This window comes from Monomorium pharaonis, chromosome 9 (genome assembly GCF_013373865.1).
Source record: "Monomorium pharaonis isolate MP-MQ-018 chromosome 9, ASM1337386v2, whole genome shotgun sequence".
Taxonomy (NCBI): domain Eukaryota; kingdom Metazoa; phylum Arthropoda; class Insecta; order Hymenoptera; family Formicidae; genus Monomorium; species Monomorium pharaonis.
The window spans coordinates 10,396,835-10,417,116 of record NC_050475.1 but is presented as its reverse complement, the minus strand read 5'-3'; the positions used below and the strand labels follow the sequence as shown (position 1 = coordinate 10,417,116).

At 31.5% G+C, this 20,282-nt stretch overlaps 1 protein-coding gene across 1 annotated transcript in view; it reads right to left on the bottom strand.

Moving 5' to 3' along the window:
- The window catches only part of LOC105833193 (histone-lysine N-methyltransferase, H3 lysine-79 specific), a 224,232-nt gene that overhangs the window by 61,793 nt on the left and 142,157 nt on the right, over window positions 1–20,282 (bottom strand). The window contains exon 6 of the mRNA XM_036291685.1: window positions 19,809–20,032. Within this exon, the coding sequence (XP_036147578.1) occupies window positions 19,809–20,032 (224 nt within the window). The remainder of the gene's footprint in view (window positions 1–19,808; window positions 20,033–20,282) is intronic.

Here is a 20,282-nt window from a genome sequence, read left to right as displayed (position 1 = left end):
GATGGAGATAGAGTTTGACTGCTAATATTTTTTACTGTATGTGTGGAAACTGGAGTTTGGACCTGAGGACTGATCTTAAATTATTTACTTTTTTATTTCCGTGTTCTTGTCTCAGCGGAACGGTTGGCTTGTTCGTATGTTATTCGATCCAATGTTTACCACGATTCTGGGTCCAAAGAGTTGGAGAGAGAAAGATATAACTCAAATAGCTTCCGAGAAGACTCAGCTAGATCTTTTTTAGTTGCCGAGATTCTCTCTCTAACTTGAACGATGCTTGTCGAAGAATGGCTTTTGCCTGGTTCGAAGATGGCACGGGATTTTTTAATCGAAAGCATTTTGGTACCACTTGATAGTCACGGCACCGTTTTAGAAATGCTAATGAGCACAGTTGTAGGTGCAAGGACTTCCTGAATTTAGTAAACTGATTAATTGACCCTAGGATAGCCTCTCTGTGGAGCCTCTTTATTTTAGACTTAAAGCTTTCACAGCCATTGACGTTGCTTGCAATAGAAAGGGCTTCCGGATACATGTCGCATCCTGGTACAGCGCGTTTGCAAAACGTCAGCTTGACGCCTTTTTTACTTTTTTGAAAAGTAATTTTACAATACTTTTATTAAAATCGGTGAATCACACAAAAGTATAGGATGATTTATGGTGATTTCACAGCAGATAATATGGTCACTCATATTATCTCCATTATTAGCTGACGAATTTTAGTAATTATATATAGTCTTATTTGTTTAGTACCCTACCGATATATAGTAATGCTAATATAACAAAACACAACAGTCAACATTTGTTACAAGGAAAAATTTACTTTTGAGAATTTCGAAACTTTTTTTAAGGGAATGCTAAAGTTGTCCTGTTTTACCGATAATTTAATTTCTTACTAATCTTCTAATTGCATTTACAAAATGAAAAATCCTTCTCCAGAATAAAGTACAGATCATAACAATTCTGCATCGTAACGATTTTGTAGGAAAAACGACGAAAAATTGTAAAATTGTCTAAATCAAGCCTTGAGGCAAGAGAAGTGAACATTTAGGAACAATATTACGATTTCAGATTGAGCGTAGGCGTTCTAATAGAATAGATTACTGTATAACAAGATTTCGTCTTTGAAAATTTCATGTGCCTGCCTGAAACGCATATATATAACATATACACTGGCGCAAAAAAAAAACAAGACAAAAATTTTGACCGATTTTTAAGCAATCTTCAAAGTAATGCAACTTTGCGAAAAATCATCCAAATTACACGTAATTTTTTTTAAATTAAAGGGCGAAGACTTTACTTTGAGAATCCCTAGGCGAAAATTTGATTTGTTAAGTGCGAACCTATTGTATCGCATGAAAACCAAACATGTTTTTTTTTAATTAAAAAAAGTAAAAGTTTGTTATCATTTTTCACAAGTTAAAATCTGGCTAATATTAAGGGGATACTCAACTGCTCTGTTTTATCATTAATTTTCGGACACCGAAATCTTTTTATTGATTGCATGGAATTGAAAATTCTCCAAAATTAAAATACAGATAATAACGCGGTGCGCTGCGATCAATTTCATACGAAAAACGAAGAAAGTTAGAAAATTATAGTTTTGTTATCGACTTCTGTAGTCGACTCGTGAAAATATTGGCTGCGTACAAAAGTTTTAGACTTTGTACGTATAAAATAAGCATGAAGCGCACTTCGCATTTCGGCAAAGAACAATACTGTGTTTTGAGAATGAGCCTAGGAACCTTAGAAAAAAAGTTTTCGGTGTTTAAGAGGATCCTATCTGTTTTATCGTCAGAATTGTACAATTTGTTCCAATGTACAACTTTTTATTGCATTTACATAATTAAAAATTCTCCACAATTAATTCTGGAAAAGGATTTCTAAATCTATAAAAGAAATACATACAAAATTTTGTTAACGTGCCCAAATGACTCTACATTATCGACCTCGATCAAGTTTGACGAGCAGTTTAGCATCCCCTTAAGATTTTTTAGTTTACTTTTTCTAAGCAATTTAAAAAAAAAACATGTCGATACGATGTTTTTGTTGATAAAATCAGTGTGCAATATCATATTGATACTCAAAATTCATGATATTCAAAAAATACCGTATTTATTCGCTAAAATACCTTAAAATGCAGTGCAAATTTCAAACTCGTGTGCAATCAACAAAAAACATCGTATCGACATGTTTTTTTTAATTGCTTAGAAAAGAATAAACTTTAAGAATCTGGATTAATATTAGCCAGATTTTAACGAAAAACTTGTGAAAAATGATAACAAACTTTTACTTTTTTCAATTAAAAAAACATGTTTGGTTTTCATGCGCAATAGGTTCGCACTTAACAAATTAAACTTTCGCCTAGGGATTCTCAAAGTAGAGTCTTTGCCGTTTAATTTAAAAAAAAGTACGTGTAATTTAAATAATTTTTCGCAAAGTTGCATTACTTTGAAGATTGCCTAAAAATCGGTCAAAATTTTTGTCTCGTTTTTTTTTGCGCCAGTGTATATTGGTTGACGAATGTTCGGATAGATGTTGCTGCTTTAGTCCAGCACTTCCTCGCTTCTTTTTACCATCGAAATTTACGCTCGCACACTCTCTCTTACACCACACACACACACACACGCACGCACGCACGCACGCACGCACGCACGCACGCACGCACGCACGCACACTCACTCACTCACTCACTCACTCACTCACTCACTCACTCACTCACTCACTCACTCACTCACTCACTCACTCACTCAGACGCACGCACTTACGCACCATGCACGCACACACACATATATACATACATGCACAGACAAAGCAGGCAGAATTATGTATATATAGTCCAGGCAAATTAGACATTAAACAAAAATTAATTGTAAATGGCACTTTTTCTACGGCCAAATGTTTGGAAGGTGATTAGAAATAAAATGTGTGTGTTTGAGACTCACAATTAGTTTCGGAAAGTTTGGCAGATTGCAGGCACTCGCCCATTACTTGTCGCCAAAGAGCCTTCTTGAAATTAAAATCACAAACGCGATATATAAACCGCCAGAACTTTCTGAAAATTTCTAGCGTGGATTCATCACAAAATGTGCTTGATGTAAAAATTTTGGACTTTGTACGCATAAATGAAGCCTGGATAAGGTTAAGTGAACATTTAAGAACAATACTACGCTTTCAAATTAAGCAGGGGCGTTCTAATAAAAAAGGCTTACTGAGAAAAGATTAAACGAAAATTTCGTGTCTAAAAATTTGGCACGCACGTGCTTGCACGTACACATGCACGTCCATGCTCTCTCTCTCTCTCTCTCTCTCTCTCTCTCTCTCTCTTTCTCTCTAAACACAAATTATTATTTATATTATATTTTCATATTGTTCAATATTACTCTCACAATTTACCTTCTTATTTAATCTCCTTCTTTATCTCTCACGCTCTCTCACCCCCTCCTCTCTCTCTCTCTCTCTCTCTCTCTCTCTCTCTCTCTCTCTCTCTCTCTCTCTCTCTCTCTCTCTCTCTCTCTCTCTCTCTAAACACAAATTATTAATTATATTATATTTTCATGTTGTTCAATTTTACTCTCACACCTTTACCTCCATACTTAATCCCCTTCTTTATCTCTCACGCTGTCTCACCCTCACCCTCTCTCTCTCTCAGCACAAATTATTATTTATATTATATTTTTATATTGTTCAATATTACTCTCACACACTTTATCTTCTTATTTAATCTCCTTCTTTATCTCTCACACTTACTCACTCTCCCCCCTCCCTCTCTCTCTCTCTCTCTCTCTCTCTCTCTCTCTCTCTCTCTCTCTCTCTCTCTCTCTCTATCTAAACATAAATTATTAATTATATTTTCATGTTTTTTAATATTACTCTTACACACTTTACCTCCATACTTAACCCCCTTTAAATAAATTAAAAAATATAATATATTATATGTAATGTTACCTGTTAATTTTCAATCAAATTTCAAAACTTTCACTTTCTGGTTTTCTTGTTTAATCTCTCTCAATTACAATTTTTCTCTATCTAATTTCTTTTTTTTTCTAATCTCTTTCGATAAAACTCATTATCTTTCTCTGACTATTCCGACAACTTCTGACAACAAACATTCAACTTTAAAATTAAATTTTTTAAATCTTATTCTTTAATAATACAACTTTAAAATTAAATTTTAAATAAATTAAAAATTATAATGTATGTAATGTTATCTAATAATTTTCAATCAAATTTCAACACTTTCACTTTCTGGCTTTCTTTTTTAAACTCTCTTAATCTCAATTTTTTCTCTCTAATCTCTTTCCTTTTCTTCTATTAAAATACACAAAATACACAAAATGTCAAAATAATTAAAACGCAAATAATATTTAGTGATAATTAATAAGAAATGATAATTATTGAGAATGATAATTAATAAGAAATGAGAATTAAAAGTGACTCCTTTTTTTCAAAATAATTAAAACGCAAATGTTACCTTCCCGAAAAATCTCGCACTCTCTCTTTTTTTCTCTTAATAAAATCTTCAAATTTACTTAATCTCTCTCTCTTTCTCCCTCTCTCTCTTTACTTCTACCTATCACTTAATTCTTGCAATTCGACCTATTAAAATACACAAAATACAGAATTGATAATCCTTTTACACTTTTAAAGTATGTACACAAATAAACCCAGGGACGATTAGATAAAGACCAAAAATGCAAAAAATTTTTTAAAGTTTATTTGTTTATAAAAATATTTGCTTCAAAATACAAGTTATGTAACTTATACGTACAAATGAATAGTGTTTCCGCCCTTACGGAAAAAACACTCTAATTTTGAGAGTTACACTCAAAATTGAGTGTTAATACTCGATTTTGGGAGTTTACTCCCAATTTAGGTGTATACGCTCAAATCTTGAGTATTTACACTAAAGATTGAATGTTTATACTCAAACATTGAGTGTGTACACCCAATGATTAAGTGTTCATACCAAAGTTTGGATTTAAATATTGAATATTTGAAAGTATACTCTTAACATTTGGATATGACACTCAATAAATGAGTGTATACTTTCAACATAAAGTGTGAACACTGAAACGTTGGGGATGTACACTCAACATCTATCGGTTGAAGGTATGCACTTAATATTGAGTGTGCACTCTCAAACATTGGATTAGAAAATGTTAAATAAAAACAAAAGCAAGAAAAGCAAGTTCAACCGAGATTAAAATTTATCTGCATTGGTAGAAATGGACATAAAACAAATATCTAAAAGAAACATTCAACTATAGAGTATTCAGCTGGCTTTGAGTATTAATTTGAGTATTATTTTCAACTTGGATGTTTGCCATCTAATTGAGTGTTAATTTCAGTGTTATTCTTAAATTTAGGATTAGCATTGAAATTAACACTCAATTAAATGGCGAACATTCAAGTTGAGAGTAATAATACTCTAATTAAAAGTAAATTAAAGAGCGAACACTCAAGTTGAGTGTTTACACTGAATTGAGTGTTTATCCCTTGTCCCAAATTATACTCAACTTGAGTATTTTTTTAAGTGTTATTTTTAATGTTTTTTCTGTAAGGGCGGGTTCGGAATAAATTGAGGAATAAGACTGTAATTGTCAAATTACGATTACAAGCCGTATAAAAAAGATATTTATATAATGAAAGCGCTTAAATGAAAAAAATTATTGATCACATAAATATGTTTTTTTACGGCTTGTAATCGTAATTTGACAAATATAGTCTTATTCCTTCTATTCCAAACTACGAGACACCATTTATTTGTAAGTATAAGCTATATAACTTGTATTTTAAAGCAAATTTTTTTATGACAAGGATAAATAATGACTCTGCATTATCGACCTCAATCAAGTTTGAAGGGCAGTTTGACATCTTCTTAAGGCATAAGATTAAAAAATTTTAATTTTAAAGTTGTTTTATTAAGTCTCTTTCTCTCTCTCTCTCTCTCCCTCTTTCTCTCCTTCTACCTATTAAAATACACAAAATACGCAAAATGTCAAAATAATTAAAACGCAAATTCATCTGATATTACCCCAAAATAAAACGCAAATGTTACTTGATATTACTCCGATTTGATTAAATATCAATTTATTTCATATATTTATATAAAAATTTATATAAAAATATATCTTCGATTACTGAATAATATACCCCTAAATATATTTTAATAGATTTCTTTCATTTTCCTAACTTTTTATGAAAAAATAAATGTTACATGATTGTATGACCAAACTATAAGAAACACGAATTTTATATTCCGGCTGAATAAAAAAATCAATGACTTTTTCATTATTTCTTTAAGAAGTATAAATGTTCTAAATAAATAATTATAAATAATTTATTATTCTGATAGTTTCTCTACAATTATTGAATAAAATTTTCTTGTCATAATTAAAAATAAAATTTGTTTGTGTATATTCACCGATATACAATATTTTATTAAAAATTAAATTTTAAAAAAGAAGTAAAAAAAGTAAATTATTTCTGCTCATTTTGTGACAAAAATCAACTGTATTTATGTTTTTAAATACATATTACATTCGGATTTAAAAAAAATTATATTAATTTATTGTATGTTTTTAGCAAAACTTTTAATAATACAGGCACACAAAAAAAGTGGTTAGTCCGGCGCACTAGACTAGACTAGTCAATTCTTATGTATTTCGATCCGCTGAATCCAAATCTAAGGTCAAAATTGCAAAGTTAGTTCGCATCCCGTACGAAAAGAAACTATTAAAAACTATTGAAAAATAACTATTCAAAACTATTGAGAGAACTATTTGAAATTTCAAGTAGTAAATTCGGACATTACTATTGGAATCGTCAATAGTTTACTATTGAAATGAATAGTAACTATAGGCATTTACTATTTATTACTAATGGAATCGTTAATAGTTTACTATTGGTGTGAATAGTAACTGTAGGTGTTTACTATTCATTACTATTGAAATCGTCAATAGTTTACTACTAAAGTGAATAGTAACTATAGGCGTATGTTAATAGTAATGTTAGAATTTACTACTTAAAATTTTGTAGTTCTTTTAATAACTCATTTTTTACTCACAAAACATTTTTTACTCACTTTAATACAAAGAATCTCGTGTATTTTTGTTAGGTATTTTTGTTACACCCTGTATATTAAATAATAATAATAATATAATATATAATATATTATACATTAATATATTATATTAGAATATGTAAATATTATAAACAAAAAAGCGAAGCCATCTCAAGGGAAGGCACAGTCTTAGTGGGTTCAAATTTAATACAGCTCGAGGTTAGCTCATAGTGAAGATGGTGATGTAAAAATAATTTGTAAATGTCATTGTGGCGCTTTCGAGTTACACAGCGAATAAACAGACAGACACACCAAGCAAATTTATTATAATAGATATGTGTAATATGTGTATATATACGTTTTGCAAAATGTACAATTTTTATAATTAAAATTTTTATATTTGTAAAAATGCATAAATCGTAATCCAATATTTATTAATTCTACTATGAATAAATAAATCTTATAATTTACAGAGTATATATGCGCGCGTGTATGTGTGTGTGGCATGTGTCGTGTGTGTCGTGTGTTTGAAATATTTTGAAGCCAAATATAGAAAAATATCATGTGTTCGGATTTACAATTATCAAATCATTAGTAATATTACTCACAAATAGTTACTATTCATGTAGTTACTATTCAATTGCTGTTTAGTTAGGTAGTTGTAAATAGTTATTATTGGGAACTATGCGCCAATAGTCGTAGTTACTATTCAATTGTTGTTCAGTTACGTAGTTACGATTAGTTACTATTTGTAACTATTCACCAATAGTCGTAGTTACTTTTCAATTACTCTTCGGTTACACAGTCACGAATAGTTACTATTCAGAACTATTCACCAACAATTGTAGTTACTATTCAATTATTATTTATGCACGTAGTCACCAATAGTTACTATTTAAGTTACTACAAAAATTGAATAGTAACTATAAAAATTTGAATAGTTCTTAATAGTTTTCAATAGTTCCTTTCCATACGGGATTTCCTAACCTCAAAAAAAAATTTTTTTTTAATGTTGGTCCGGCGGACCAGACTAGTTAATCCTTATGTATTTCGACCCGTTGAATCTGAATCCAAGGTCAGAATTGCAAAGTTAGCTCGCATTTCCTAACTTCAAAAAAAATTTTTTTTTATGTTGGTCCGGCGGACCAGACTAGTCTATCCTTATGTATTTTGACCCGCTGAATCCAAATCCAAAGTCAGAATTGCTCATTTTTTCCTAACCTTAAAAAAAATTTTTTTTATAATGTTGGTCCGGCGGACCAGACTAGTCTATCCTTATGTATTTTGACCCGCTGAATTCAAATCCAAGGTCAGAATTGCTTATTTTTTTCTAACCTTAAAAAAAATTTTTTTTATAATGTTGGTCCGGCGAACCAGACTAGTCTATTTTTATGTATTTTGACTCGTTGAATCCAAATTTAAGGTCAAAATTGCTGAATTGGCTCACTTTTTTTTAACCTCAAAAAACACCTTGTAAAAGCAGTCCCCTACAGCATGAAATATTGCTGCAACGTTGCAGAAATATTATTTTGCAAGATTGGAATATTGCAGAAAATATTACTGCAATATTGCAACAATATTTCTATGTCCGCTCCAAAACAATATTGTGCAATATTTCTGCAATATTTCAGCAATATTCCCCGTAAGATTTCTGTAATATTTCAGCAATATTGCTGCAATATTTCTTGTAAGATTGCTGTAATATTTCTGAAACGTTAATGCGCAATATGAAGAAAATGTTGCAGGTGGTTAAATTAATCAATTAATATGTAAGATGTGTATTATACAAAAAACGGGAAATGAATTTATTGCCATACCGTTACGACACAATAATTTAAAAAATTAATAATTAAAAAAGTAATTAATTAAATTAACATACACCAACGGATATCGAATATCGTTCCATTCTAGATTTAGGTAAGCATTAAAATGAAGCAAGTCCAGAAAATGCCCATCCTGATCAATTTATACGCTAGAATTACACATGCATGTATGGTTCACACATGTTTAATTAATGTATTATATATATAAGTCAGAGTGAACATCTTTTGGACTTGCTTCACTCAATCTAGTATGGGACGCAACGCTGTCGTGATTACAGAAGTTGTTGTACATCTATGTATCTTTTAGCTCTAATCTTACATAAAAATTTAAAATAAAAATATCCTGCTCTATTTTTTTATTTGTCCCTTAAAACTATGTAAAATATTACTTATTGTTAGTTCTAGATTAAGAAATACGGATTATAGGGAAATAAATTTTGCAAGGTTGCAATATAATATTGCCACAATATTGTGCAATATCTGTTAGGAAATATTACATTTGTAATATTGCTACAATATTGCACAACATCTGCTAAGAAATATTACATTTGTAATATTGCTGCAATATTGTGCAACATTTGCTAAAGAATATTATATTTGTAATATTGCTACAATATTTCTGCAATATTGGTTATATTATGCACTATTGCAATATTTCTGCAACGTTGCAGCAATATTTCATGCTGTAGGGGGTTTGGATCACAAATGTATAATTCGAAACGTGCAGGCTTGCGTAACCATATTACCCGGGGAAAATTTTCTAGGAAACCACAAAAGTCAAGATTACAGAGAAAAGGTGGCGGAAATGATGGATAATGATAGAAAACTAGGTTGCCTAATGAATCTTAAGTTGCATTTTTTAGATTCTCATATCGACTATTTCCCAGAAAATCTAGGTGATTATAGTGAAGAATAGGGAGAAAGATTTCATCAGGACATCAAGGAGATGGAGTACCCATATCAAGGTAAGTGGGATGTGAATATGATGGCTGATTTCTGCTGGACGCTCAAATGTAATGTCTCTGTGAAAGGGAAGAAACGTAAGAGAAAGCCATTGCACAGAACTTTCGAGAATAAAAGAGATATAACAGAAAAAGGGAGCGAATTTCTACGCTATTCACAGAAGCTCAAACTTATCATACGTATTGAATTTTCCCTGGATAATGTGGTTACGCAAGCCTGCACGTTCCGGATTATACATTTGTGATCCAAACTGCTTTTACAAGATGTTTTTTGAGGTTAGGAAAAAATGAACCAATTCAGCAATTCTGACCTTGAATTTCAGTGGGTCAAATTACATAAAAATAGACTAGTCTGGTCCGCCGGACCAACATTATAACATTTTTTTTTGAGGTTAGGAAAAAATAAACTAATTTAGCAATTCTGACTTTGGATTTGAATTCAGCGGGTCAAAATACATAAGGATTGACTAGTCTGGTTCGTCGGACAACATAAAAAAAATTTTTTTTTGAGGTTAGGAAATGCGACCAATTTTGCAATTCTGACGTTGGATTCGGATTCAGCGGGTCGAAATACGTAAGGATTGACTAGTCTAGTCCGCCAAACCAACCACTTTTTTTGTGTGCCTGTGTAATTTATACAGAAATATAGGTATATTGTAAACTGTAAAGCATAAAGGTAATTGTAGCATAAAGGTATATTGTAAGTTTTATTTTTTTACTTAAATTTAAAGTGCTAAGATATGCTGCAATTTAATGTTTTAAACGTAAAATTTCAAGTAAGCTGAAAATGTCTTTCTATTAATATATTATATATAAAGAATAGCTGATGATAAAGAAGAAAAGGGATGAATGAGAGAGGTAGAAAGGGAGAGGAAGAAAAAATTGAACGGAAGAGAGAGTGAATGCAAGTATGAAGAATGAGTGGAAAGTAAACAAAAATGTAAGCGAAAACGGAAGTTCCAGAAAGTTAGGATGCAAAATAGGGAATGGTAGGAAAGACCAGAGCATGGCGATAGCGAGTTGGCATTTAGAAATGAGATGGTAGTGTATAGGCGAGTAGGGAAATAGGTAGATGAATATGCGAGCGGTGCGAGCGATGAACAGAGGATATATGGAAATGAAATGAACGGAGAGGTATAGCGTTATATGGCACAGCATATGTATATTATAGATTAAGGGGGGCAAGTCATGTAAATCGAAATTTTTTAGCAATTTTTTTTTCTTGCTTAAATTTATAGGAAATTTTCCGTAGAATATGAAAAAAAAAAAAGTAGAAACCGATTTAAGAGTTCCTTCTATGTTATTTTCGTCGAAAAGTGAACGGTCGAATTGGGCGGAGCACTCATGTAGACAAGTCAAAAACTCAGTCTTTCGATCCCTCTGTAATAAATGTTAACCTGGTTGTGTTAGAATAATGTTCGAAAAACAAGAAGATCTGCTCTATGGCCCTGGAATCGCAGATTAGCAAAAAACTGCGGTAAGTTAAAATAAATTACGATTTTTTCACGATTTTGTTACTCAAACTTTAAACGCGTTTTTCTCCAAACTACTTTTTTAAAATTGGCGTGCAAGAAAACTCAAAAACTATTCATCCGATTGAGTTGTGCATACATTTAGATAAATACTTTCCTCATAAATTGAACCTTTATTTGTAATTGTATTGTTTAAATAAATTATTTTTATTGCATAATTAACACAAAAATTTTTCGTAAAAATCAATACTTTTTTTTCTACGTGTCGCCATTTTTACAATTTTGCATTATTTTCTTTAACAATAGGTTCAATCGATAACGCAAACCGTACAAAAAAGAAATCTATTTGGTTTTTTTGTTTCAGATGAATACAAGCAGTGCTACATTGCACGCCGACAAGTGACTTTAATGTCGACGCATTAGATTTACATTATTATTATTTATAAAATATATATTATTTTTTTGTTAAAAAATATTTTTTTAGTAGTTCAATATTACAATAACATACCCTGAAAATTTCAAAAGAATTGTTTGTATAATTTCCTCAAACAAAATTCCAAAAAATCACTCAATTTTCAGCGCGTTACATGACTTGCCCCCCTTAATTGTAAATGCCCTTACGGAAAAAACACTATTTTTGAGAGTTTACACTCAAAATTAAGTGTTAACACTCGATTTTGGGAGTTTGCTCCCAAATTTTGATGTATACGCTCAAATCTTGAGTATTTACACTAACGATTGAGTGTTTATACTCGAACATTGAGTGTGTACACCCAATGATTGAGTGTTCATATCAAAGTTTGGATTTAAATATTGAATATTTGAAAAAGTACCCTCAACATTTGGATATGACACACAATAAATGAGTGTATACTTTCAACATAAAGTGTGAACACTGAAACGTTGGGGATGTATACTCAACATTTATCGGTTGAAGGTATACACTTAATATTGAGTGTGCACTCTCAAACATTGGATTAGAAAATATTAAATAAAAACAAAAGCAAAAAAACAAGTTCAACCGAGATTAAAATCAATCTGCATTAGTAGAAATGGGCATAAAACGAATATCTAAAATAAACATTCAACTAGAGTGTTCAGCTGGCTTTGAGTATTAATTTGAGTATTACTTTCAACTTGGATATTTGCCATCTAATTGAGTGTTAATTTCAGTGTTATTCTTAAATTTGGGATTAACATTAAAATTAACACTCAATTAGATGGCGAACAAGTTGAGAGTAATAACAGTCTAAAAGTAAATTAAAAAGCGAACACTCAAGTTGAGTGTTTACACTAAATTGAGTGTTTACCCCTTGTCCCAAATTATACTCAACTTGAGTTTTTTCCTATTTTTTAAGTCTTATTTTTAGTGTTTTTTTGCAAACACCCGTAAGGATGTACAAATGTATAAATGTATAGTGTAAGTGTAATTGTAACCCTGAGGGGAACAATAAATATATATCTATCTATAAAACAAATTATTTGGTTAGAAAAAACTGTAGCATAATTATGAAGAGAGGTAAAGGATAGACTTACTTAATAAAAGTAGGATTTTTAAATTTATATGCAATCTCTTCTTTCTGTCACGATAACAATACATATCACGAATTATTAGTTAACAGTAGAATGACAATCGATATATCAAAGAAATTTTTCGATATTGAGACGATCGACAGTGACTATGTTATCAGCATGCTTAGATGGCTATATTAACAAAATTCTACGTCATTGTTTAACTTTGTATAACTCGAAATGTACAGCTAAATAAAAAGTTAAATAACAAAAAATACTCAAGTGTACATATTTTTAAGTGATAATGTGTTTAAGTTCAAAAAGAATGAGAATGTATGTGTAATTAAAATGTTAAAATGTATCTTTAAAAAAGTTTAAAAAAATTCTGAAAAGTAAAAATGCCTTACAACAAACGTTGAGTATTGTATATTGTTGTATTAGCGCCACTTTATAACGGCAGGGTACTAAACAAATAATTCCGTAAGTAATTACTAGAATTTATTATCTAACATAGATAATACGAGTGGCTCTATTATCTACAGTGGTCATAATATCATCTTTTTCTCTATTAATCTTTTATTTAAAATTTTTCTTTTCAGAATTTCTACTTAATTACAATCGAATTCATGAGATAAGCTGATTATACGTTCTGTTATCATCGAATGCTAATTGGAATTTTTATCAATGTAATTTTTGTTTTTTAATTCTGGTTTGGAATAATTTACTTTGCCCTACACAAGATATGTGTCACAATTACTGCAGTTAATCCATTAGCCCCCAAGCAAACATTTTATAGTAGATTGGTTTTCGGCTTAAAAAAGTAATACAATCACACGAAAACTTATTACAAAATGTGTTTTCTAGAAAGAGTTGTTCTTTCACATTCAGAAGCAAAATTTTCAAAATTTTCTATCGAAAATTAAATATGGCGGTTCAAAGTTGATACAATTTTTTTCATTAACTATTGACTTTTTATAGTAGAGAACTTTGAAAAATTTTATCCGTAACTGTTGTAGACGATTGAAGACAGAGTTTGGTTCTTTAAAGTATAAACTATAATTATTAATTGATTTATCCAAGTAGTTTAAGATAGCGGATGCAATATAGTGTCCAAATACATGGAAATCATCATACTTTATTGTGATATATGCATGTGTGTGAGTATTTATTCCTCACGTTTTCGTGAGTACGAATGTTTGGTCAATTCCTCATTTTTTAAAATGGCGGATACAATATGGCGTCTATATGTCACGAAAATCATACTTTATGAAAAACTATGCATCGGAGTACATTTTATATGTTTTTGAGGTCGCTGAGAACAAATTTTTGATGTTTTTTATTTTTCAAAATGGCGGATGCAATATGGCGTCAGAATACAGGATAATTATATTTTGTTGCGAACTATGTGCGTGGGTACTGATTATATGTTTTTGAGGTCGCTGAATACAAATATGATAATATTTTTGCATGGATAGAATTCATGTTCTTCCCAAAAATCTGAAACTGGACATGACATGTTTCTTACTGCTACGTAAAACTTACTGGTTTTGATATTCTACGAAAAAAATGGTTATAAACATGTTATGTGTACTCGACGTACACATAACATAGATTCGTACTCAGTGACCTCGAAAACGTGAGAAATAACTGCTCACACATATGCATATATCACAATAAAATATGTGATATATTCCATGTATTTGGACTATATTGCATCCGCCATTTTTAACTATTTGAAAAAATCAATTAATAACACAGGCACACACACAAAAAAAAGTGGTTGGTCCGGCGGACTAGACTAGTCAATCCTTATGTATTTCGACCCGCTGAATCTGAATCTAAAGTCAGAATTGCAAAGTTAGCTCGCATTTCCTAACCTCAAAAAAAAATTTTTTTTTTAATGTTGGTCCGGCGAACCAGACTAGTCTATCCTTATGTATTTTGACCCGCTGAATCCAAATCCAAGGTCAGAATTGCTGAAATGACTCATTTTTTCCTAACCTCAAAAAAAAATTTTTTTTTAACGTTAGTCCGGCGGACCAGACTAATCTATTTTTATGTATTTTGACCCGCTGAATCCAAATTCAAGGTCAGAATTGCTAAATTGGCTCATTTTTTTCTAACCTCAAAAAAAATTTTTTTTTAACGTTGGTCCGACAGACCAGACTAATCTATTTTTATGTATTTTGACCCGCTGAATCCAAATTCAAGGTCAGAATTGCTAAATTGGCTCATTTTTTCCTAACCTCAAAAAAACATCTTATAAAAGCAGTTTAGGTCACAAATGTATAATCCGGAGCGTGCAGGCTTGCGTAACCACATTATCCGGGGAAAATTCCATACGTATGACAAGTTTGAGCTTCTGTGAATAAATAGCGTAGAAAATTCACTCCCTTTTTCTATTATATCTAACTCTTTTATTCTGGAAGGTTCTGTGCAATGGCTTTCTCTTACGTTTCTTCCCTTTCACAGAGACATCACGTTTGAGCGTCCAGCAGAAATCAGCCATCATATTCACATCCCATTTGCCTTGATATCGAAACTCCATCTCCTTGATGTCCTGATGAAATCTTTCTCCCTGTTCTTCATTGGGAAATTTTTCTTGTAAATACTGGTAGCATTCACCATTTTTATTCAGAGCTTTCACCCATTGTTTCATGAGTCCTAATTTGATATGAAGAGGTGGAAGAAGAACTTTTGAAGGCTCAACTAACGGTTCATTTATGATATTTTTAGACCCAGGTTGCAGAGACGTTCTTGTCGGCCATTCTTTTCTAATGTAATGGTTTGTTCGATCTCTACTATCCCATTCACATAGAAAGCATGGATTTTTTGTGTAACCTGATTGTTGACCCAATAATATGGTGAGAATTTTTAGATCCCCACAAATTTGCCACCTATGTTCTGTGTATTTAATTTTTTCAAGAATTGTTTTCAAGTTTGTGTACTCTTCTTTTATCACTACCGAGTGCGCTACAGGAATGGAGGCATATACATTAGTATTGTGCAGTAACACTGCTTTCAAGCTTCTCTTAGAAGAATCGATAAATAGTCTCCACTCATCAGACTTGTAACATCTAGGTTTCAGTTTGTTCATTAATCCGATAACATCGTGACAATAGACTAATGAATGTTCCTCATCTGCAAAAAAATATTGCCGATATTCTCTTTCTCTGTCACGATAATAGGAGGTTTTCACATTTTTCGCCTCCTTAACATTGTGTTTCAACCAGGACGCCAAAAACTCTGCTCCATCTTTGGGCAAACTCAAATCTCGAACAAGATCGTTCACCTTCTCTTGTGTTATTTTTCCTGGTTTTTTTGATATATTATACGGAACATAGTCATCACCATCAGTTGATTTACTTAAACTTTTAGTCTCGCTCTCAGTTTCAATCTCAGATTCTTCCGAACTTCCATCAATCTCTATTCGATTGAGTTCAGAAGTAATACTTGTATCCATGACTTCATCGTTTGTTTCGTCGGATGCTGATATATATATAGGTTTCGTTAAACTCGAAACATTGGCGTAGCATAATGCCGGACTAACGTTAAAAAAAATTTTTTTTTGAGGTTAGGAAAAAATGAGTCATTTCAGCAATTCTGACCTTGGATTTGGATTCAGCGGGTCAAAATACATAAGGATAGACTAGTCTGGTTCGCCGGACCAACATTAAAAAAAAAAAATTTTTTTAAGGTTAGGAAATGCGAGCTAACTTTGCAATTCTGACATTGGATTCGGATTCAGCGGGTCGAAATACATAAGAATAGACTAGTCTGGTCCGCCGGACCAACATTAAAAAAAATTTTTTTTTGAGGTTAGAAAATGCGAGCTAACTTTGCAATTCTGACTTCAGATTCGGATTCAGCGGGTTGAAATACATAAGGATTGATTAGTCTAGTCCGCCGGACCAACCACTTTTTTTTTTGTGTGCCTGTGTAATCATAGTTTATACTTTAAAAAGCCAAACTCTGTCACTTCAATCATTTACAACAGTTACGGACAAAATTTTTTAAGTTCTCTACTATAAAAAATCAATAGTCAATAAAAAAATTTATCAACTTTGAGCCGCCGTATTTAATTTCCAATAAAAAATTTTGGAATTTTGACCCCGACATCTGAAAGAACAAATCTTTTTATGTAGAAAAGCATATTTTTTTATAAGTGTAATTTTATCACTTTTCTGAGTCAAAACCAATCGACTATAAAATGTTCGCTTGGGCGCTAATGAGTTAATCCGGTAGGGTAAATTGAGGAGAGACGTCACGTAGGGAGAAATCCCACATTTCTTATATTTTCCGGTACATAACAGCGACATCTATACTGTCGACGTTTTTTTATAAAGGCGCCGACGTTTAAAAAACGTATCAATGCCGGTCGGCTGTGACATCGCGTATCGTGTTTTTAAAGTATTAAAGCTAATTTCACTGAAAAAATTACGCGGAAGTTTCATACAAGTAACGTACGGATGCCTACAAACGTAGCGGAAATATAACAAAGTAAGTGACTATTTTTACGCGTGTTATGTGATTTCTTTTTAATATGTTTACACAGTATTTTTGCCAGGTTATATAAGTGGTATGTTATTTGTGAAGTGGCATCTCGTTCACAAGATAAGGAGAGATGCTACATCAAAAGGCATTCGTTTTGATTGTTCTGTATAACATGTTTTTCGCATTTCAGAATTCCAAGCAAGTACAGGCAGAAACACAACGTGGTGGACAATGGACTGAGGAAAATCTGCAACTGGCCATAGAAAAAGTAAAAAAAAAGGTGAAGTATCAAAACACAAGGCAAAAAGAAAATATAAAATTCTGATTTAAACATTAACAAGACGAGTGCAATCTGGAAATTAAATCTGGGCTGGGACCACCAAGTAATTTACGTATTTTAATAATATTTAACGCATGACTTTTGTTCATACTTATTATGAATCTATAAGTATAGATGTACTTTGTTTTAGGATTACTCGAATTAAAAAATGAAAAACGACTTGCAGCCTACATTAAACAGCTTGCTGCTTCTGGGTTTGCACCCGATAGAAATTGCATTCGTACTTTTGCCTATCAATTTGGTGAAAAACTAGGTATTAAACATAAATTTTCAAAAGAAAATAAAAAAGCAGGTTATTAGTGGCTAAAATCTTTTCTCAAAAGAAACAAAGATATTTCAATCAGACAGGCCGAAGATCTTTCGCAAGAGCTCAAGGCATGAACTGAGAAGAAGTAAATGCATTCTTTGAATTACTCGATGAAGATTGATTTTTACCTCCAGTTTTGATAATGAAAGGTGTCAAAAAGAAACCAAAGTTTTCGGATGGTCTTCTTAACAGTTCTAAAGTGTACACGAACAAAAAATCATCTTACATAAACACTGACTTGTTTACCAAATGATAAAGAATATTTTATGCCTCGAAAACCCAAAGAAGGAAAAACAATTTTGACATTGGATGGTCACTCATCCCACTGCAATTCAATAGATCTGCTAGAACTGGCTCATGAAAACAATGTCATAATTATATATTTGCCGAGTCACACTACTCAAGCATTTTAGCCATTGGACCGAAGCTTCTTTAAACCTTTCAAGACATTTTATTCACAAGAGACTAAATATTGGATGTTACGAAACATAGATAGAACAATAACGAACTTGCAGGTTGGAGCCTAATAGCACGAGTTTGGGCGAAAGCAGTTACTGTTGGAAATGCAACATCAGGTTTTTCAGAATTTTTTCCCTGAACCCGAATATTGTCCCTGATTATTTCTTTGCCATGTCTGATTGGATTGAAACTGCTCTCCTATCAGTTGTTCCTACTGAAACTCGAACTTTATCAGCATCTGGATCTTAGTTTTCAGTCACGCCAGAGAATAAAGAAAGTTCAACAAAAACTCTTAAGACAATGCATTCAGTTCCAAAACTGCCAATTTCAACTGTAAAACGTAAACAGATAGTATCTGTCTTGACATCTCCTGAAAATTTAAAGCATAAAAAACTTCAAATCCTTCCCTGGTAAAAGGAGTAGCAAAAAGGTGCAAAATAGCTACTGATTCAGTATTGTCTACTTGCTGGGATCCATCCTTATTGCCCATTAAAGATAAAAGCAACAAGTGTATAGAATGTTTAGAAAATTATTTTACTACTAAAAATAAACCAGACTGAATTAAGTGTCTTTCATGCTCCATCCTAAAATGGCTTCACGAGACATGCACTATGTACTCTCTACATTGCACTGTAATATTTGTGGAAAAGAAAATATACGCAAAAAACGTGTCAACAAAGCAAAATTATGTGGTATTTTTCCTTTATAGTGTGGCATCTCTTCCACAGGTTGTGAAAGAGACGCCACTTTAGCCACTTGTCGTTTATTATTTTTTATATCATACTGTTATGTATGTAAATTTTATTTTTGTTATTTTTTGTATAACAGAGGGTACGTACTTTATAATAATAAATTAATTGTTTTATTTTATTTAAATACTTAATTTTTATTGCCACTTTAACGAATAGGTTGGCGTCTTTCCTTAATTTACTCTATATTACATTAGAATGCATATTCCTTGGGAGTGTCTTTTTATACTTTAATAAATTTGTTTAATTTATTTAAACGCGTGTAAGCTATTCGTACCGTCGAATTATTAAAAAAGTATTTAAATTTTTTAGAAATTGCGTTAACATACGGAATAATAAAAATTTTTTATTTTTTATTGTTTTCTTGTGCATTATTGTTATTAGTAGTTTACCTCATTTATACAGAAATGTATACACACACGATGAACCTGTGTTTGCTCTTATTGGCCCGTTTCAATTTTAATTAAATTTAAATGTAAACATTCAATATTTCAGTATTTTTTCTATAAAGGCTTAGTTTTTTACTATCATTTTGATCTACTACAATTTTATGTTTTACTTTTGAGGAATTCTCGAACAGGTTTTAAACTTACAACTTTAAAGACATTTAACGTTTTTAATAATCATTACTTGGCTCGATTGTCCTAATCTTGATAACCAGGAGGGCGGTGGTGGGTTGCCTCTCGTTGTATCTTCACCCCAGACACCCCACCTTGACCTGTTGAGTTCACTTATTCTGTTTGGCGAAACCCTTCTTGATGGTGGCAGTGAACTTTCCGGAGTAATGCAGTAAGGGTTTTGCCATGTTTTTTCTGTCATTGCCATCCTAGATACTGCTTTGACAGGCACAGGTTCTTCTTAAAAAAATAAAACAATAGATTTATTGAAATAGAAAAAAAAATATTCTGAAATTACTAGAATTTGTAGAAACTTTAATACAAATTTTTACTTAAGAAAATTCTCCAGTCTTTTTATATAATATAAGAATTTGATCAAATTTGGTTAAAAAAATTATTAAATTTTAGTTATTTTTGAATTAAAAAAAATTTTTGACTGTTAGTTTTCTTGAAATAACTCGTTTTAAATAACATTTAATTTTAAATA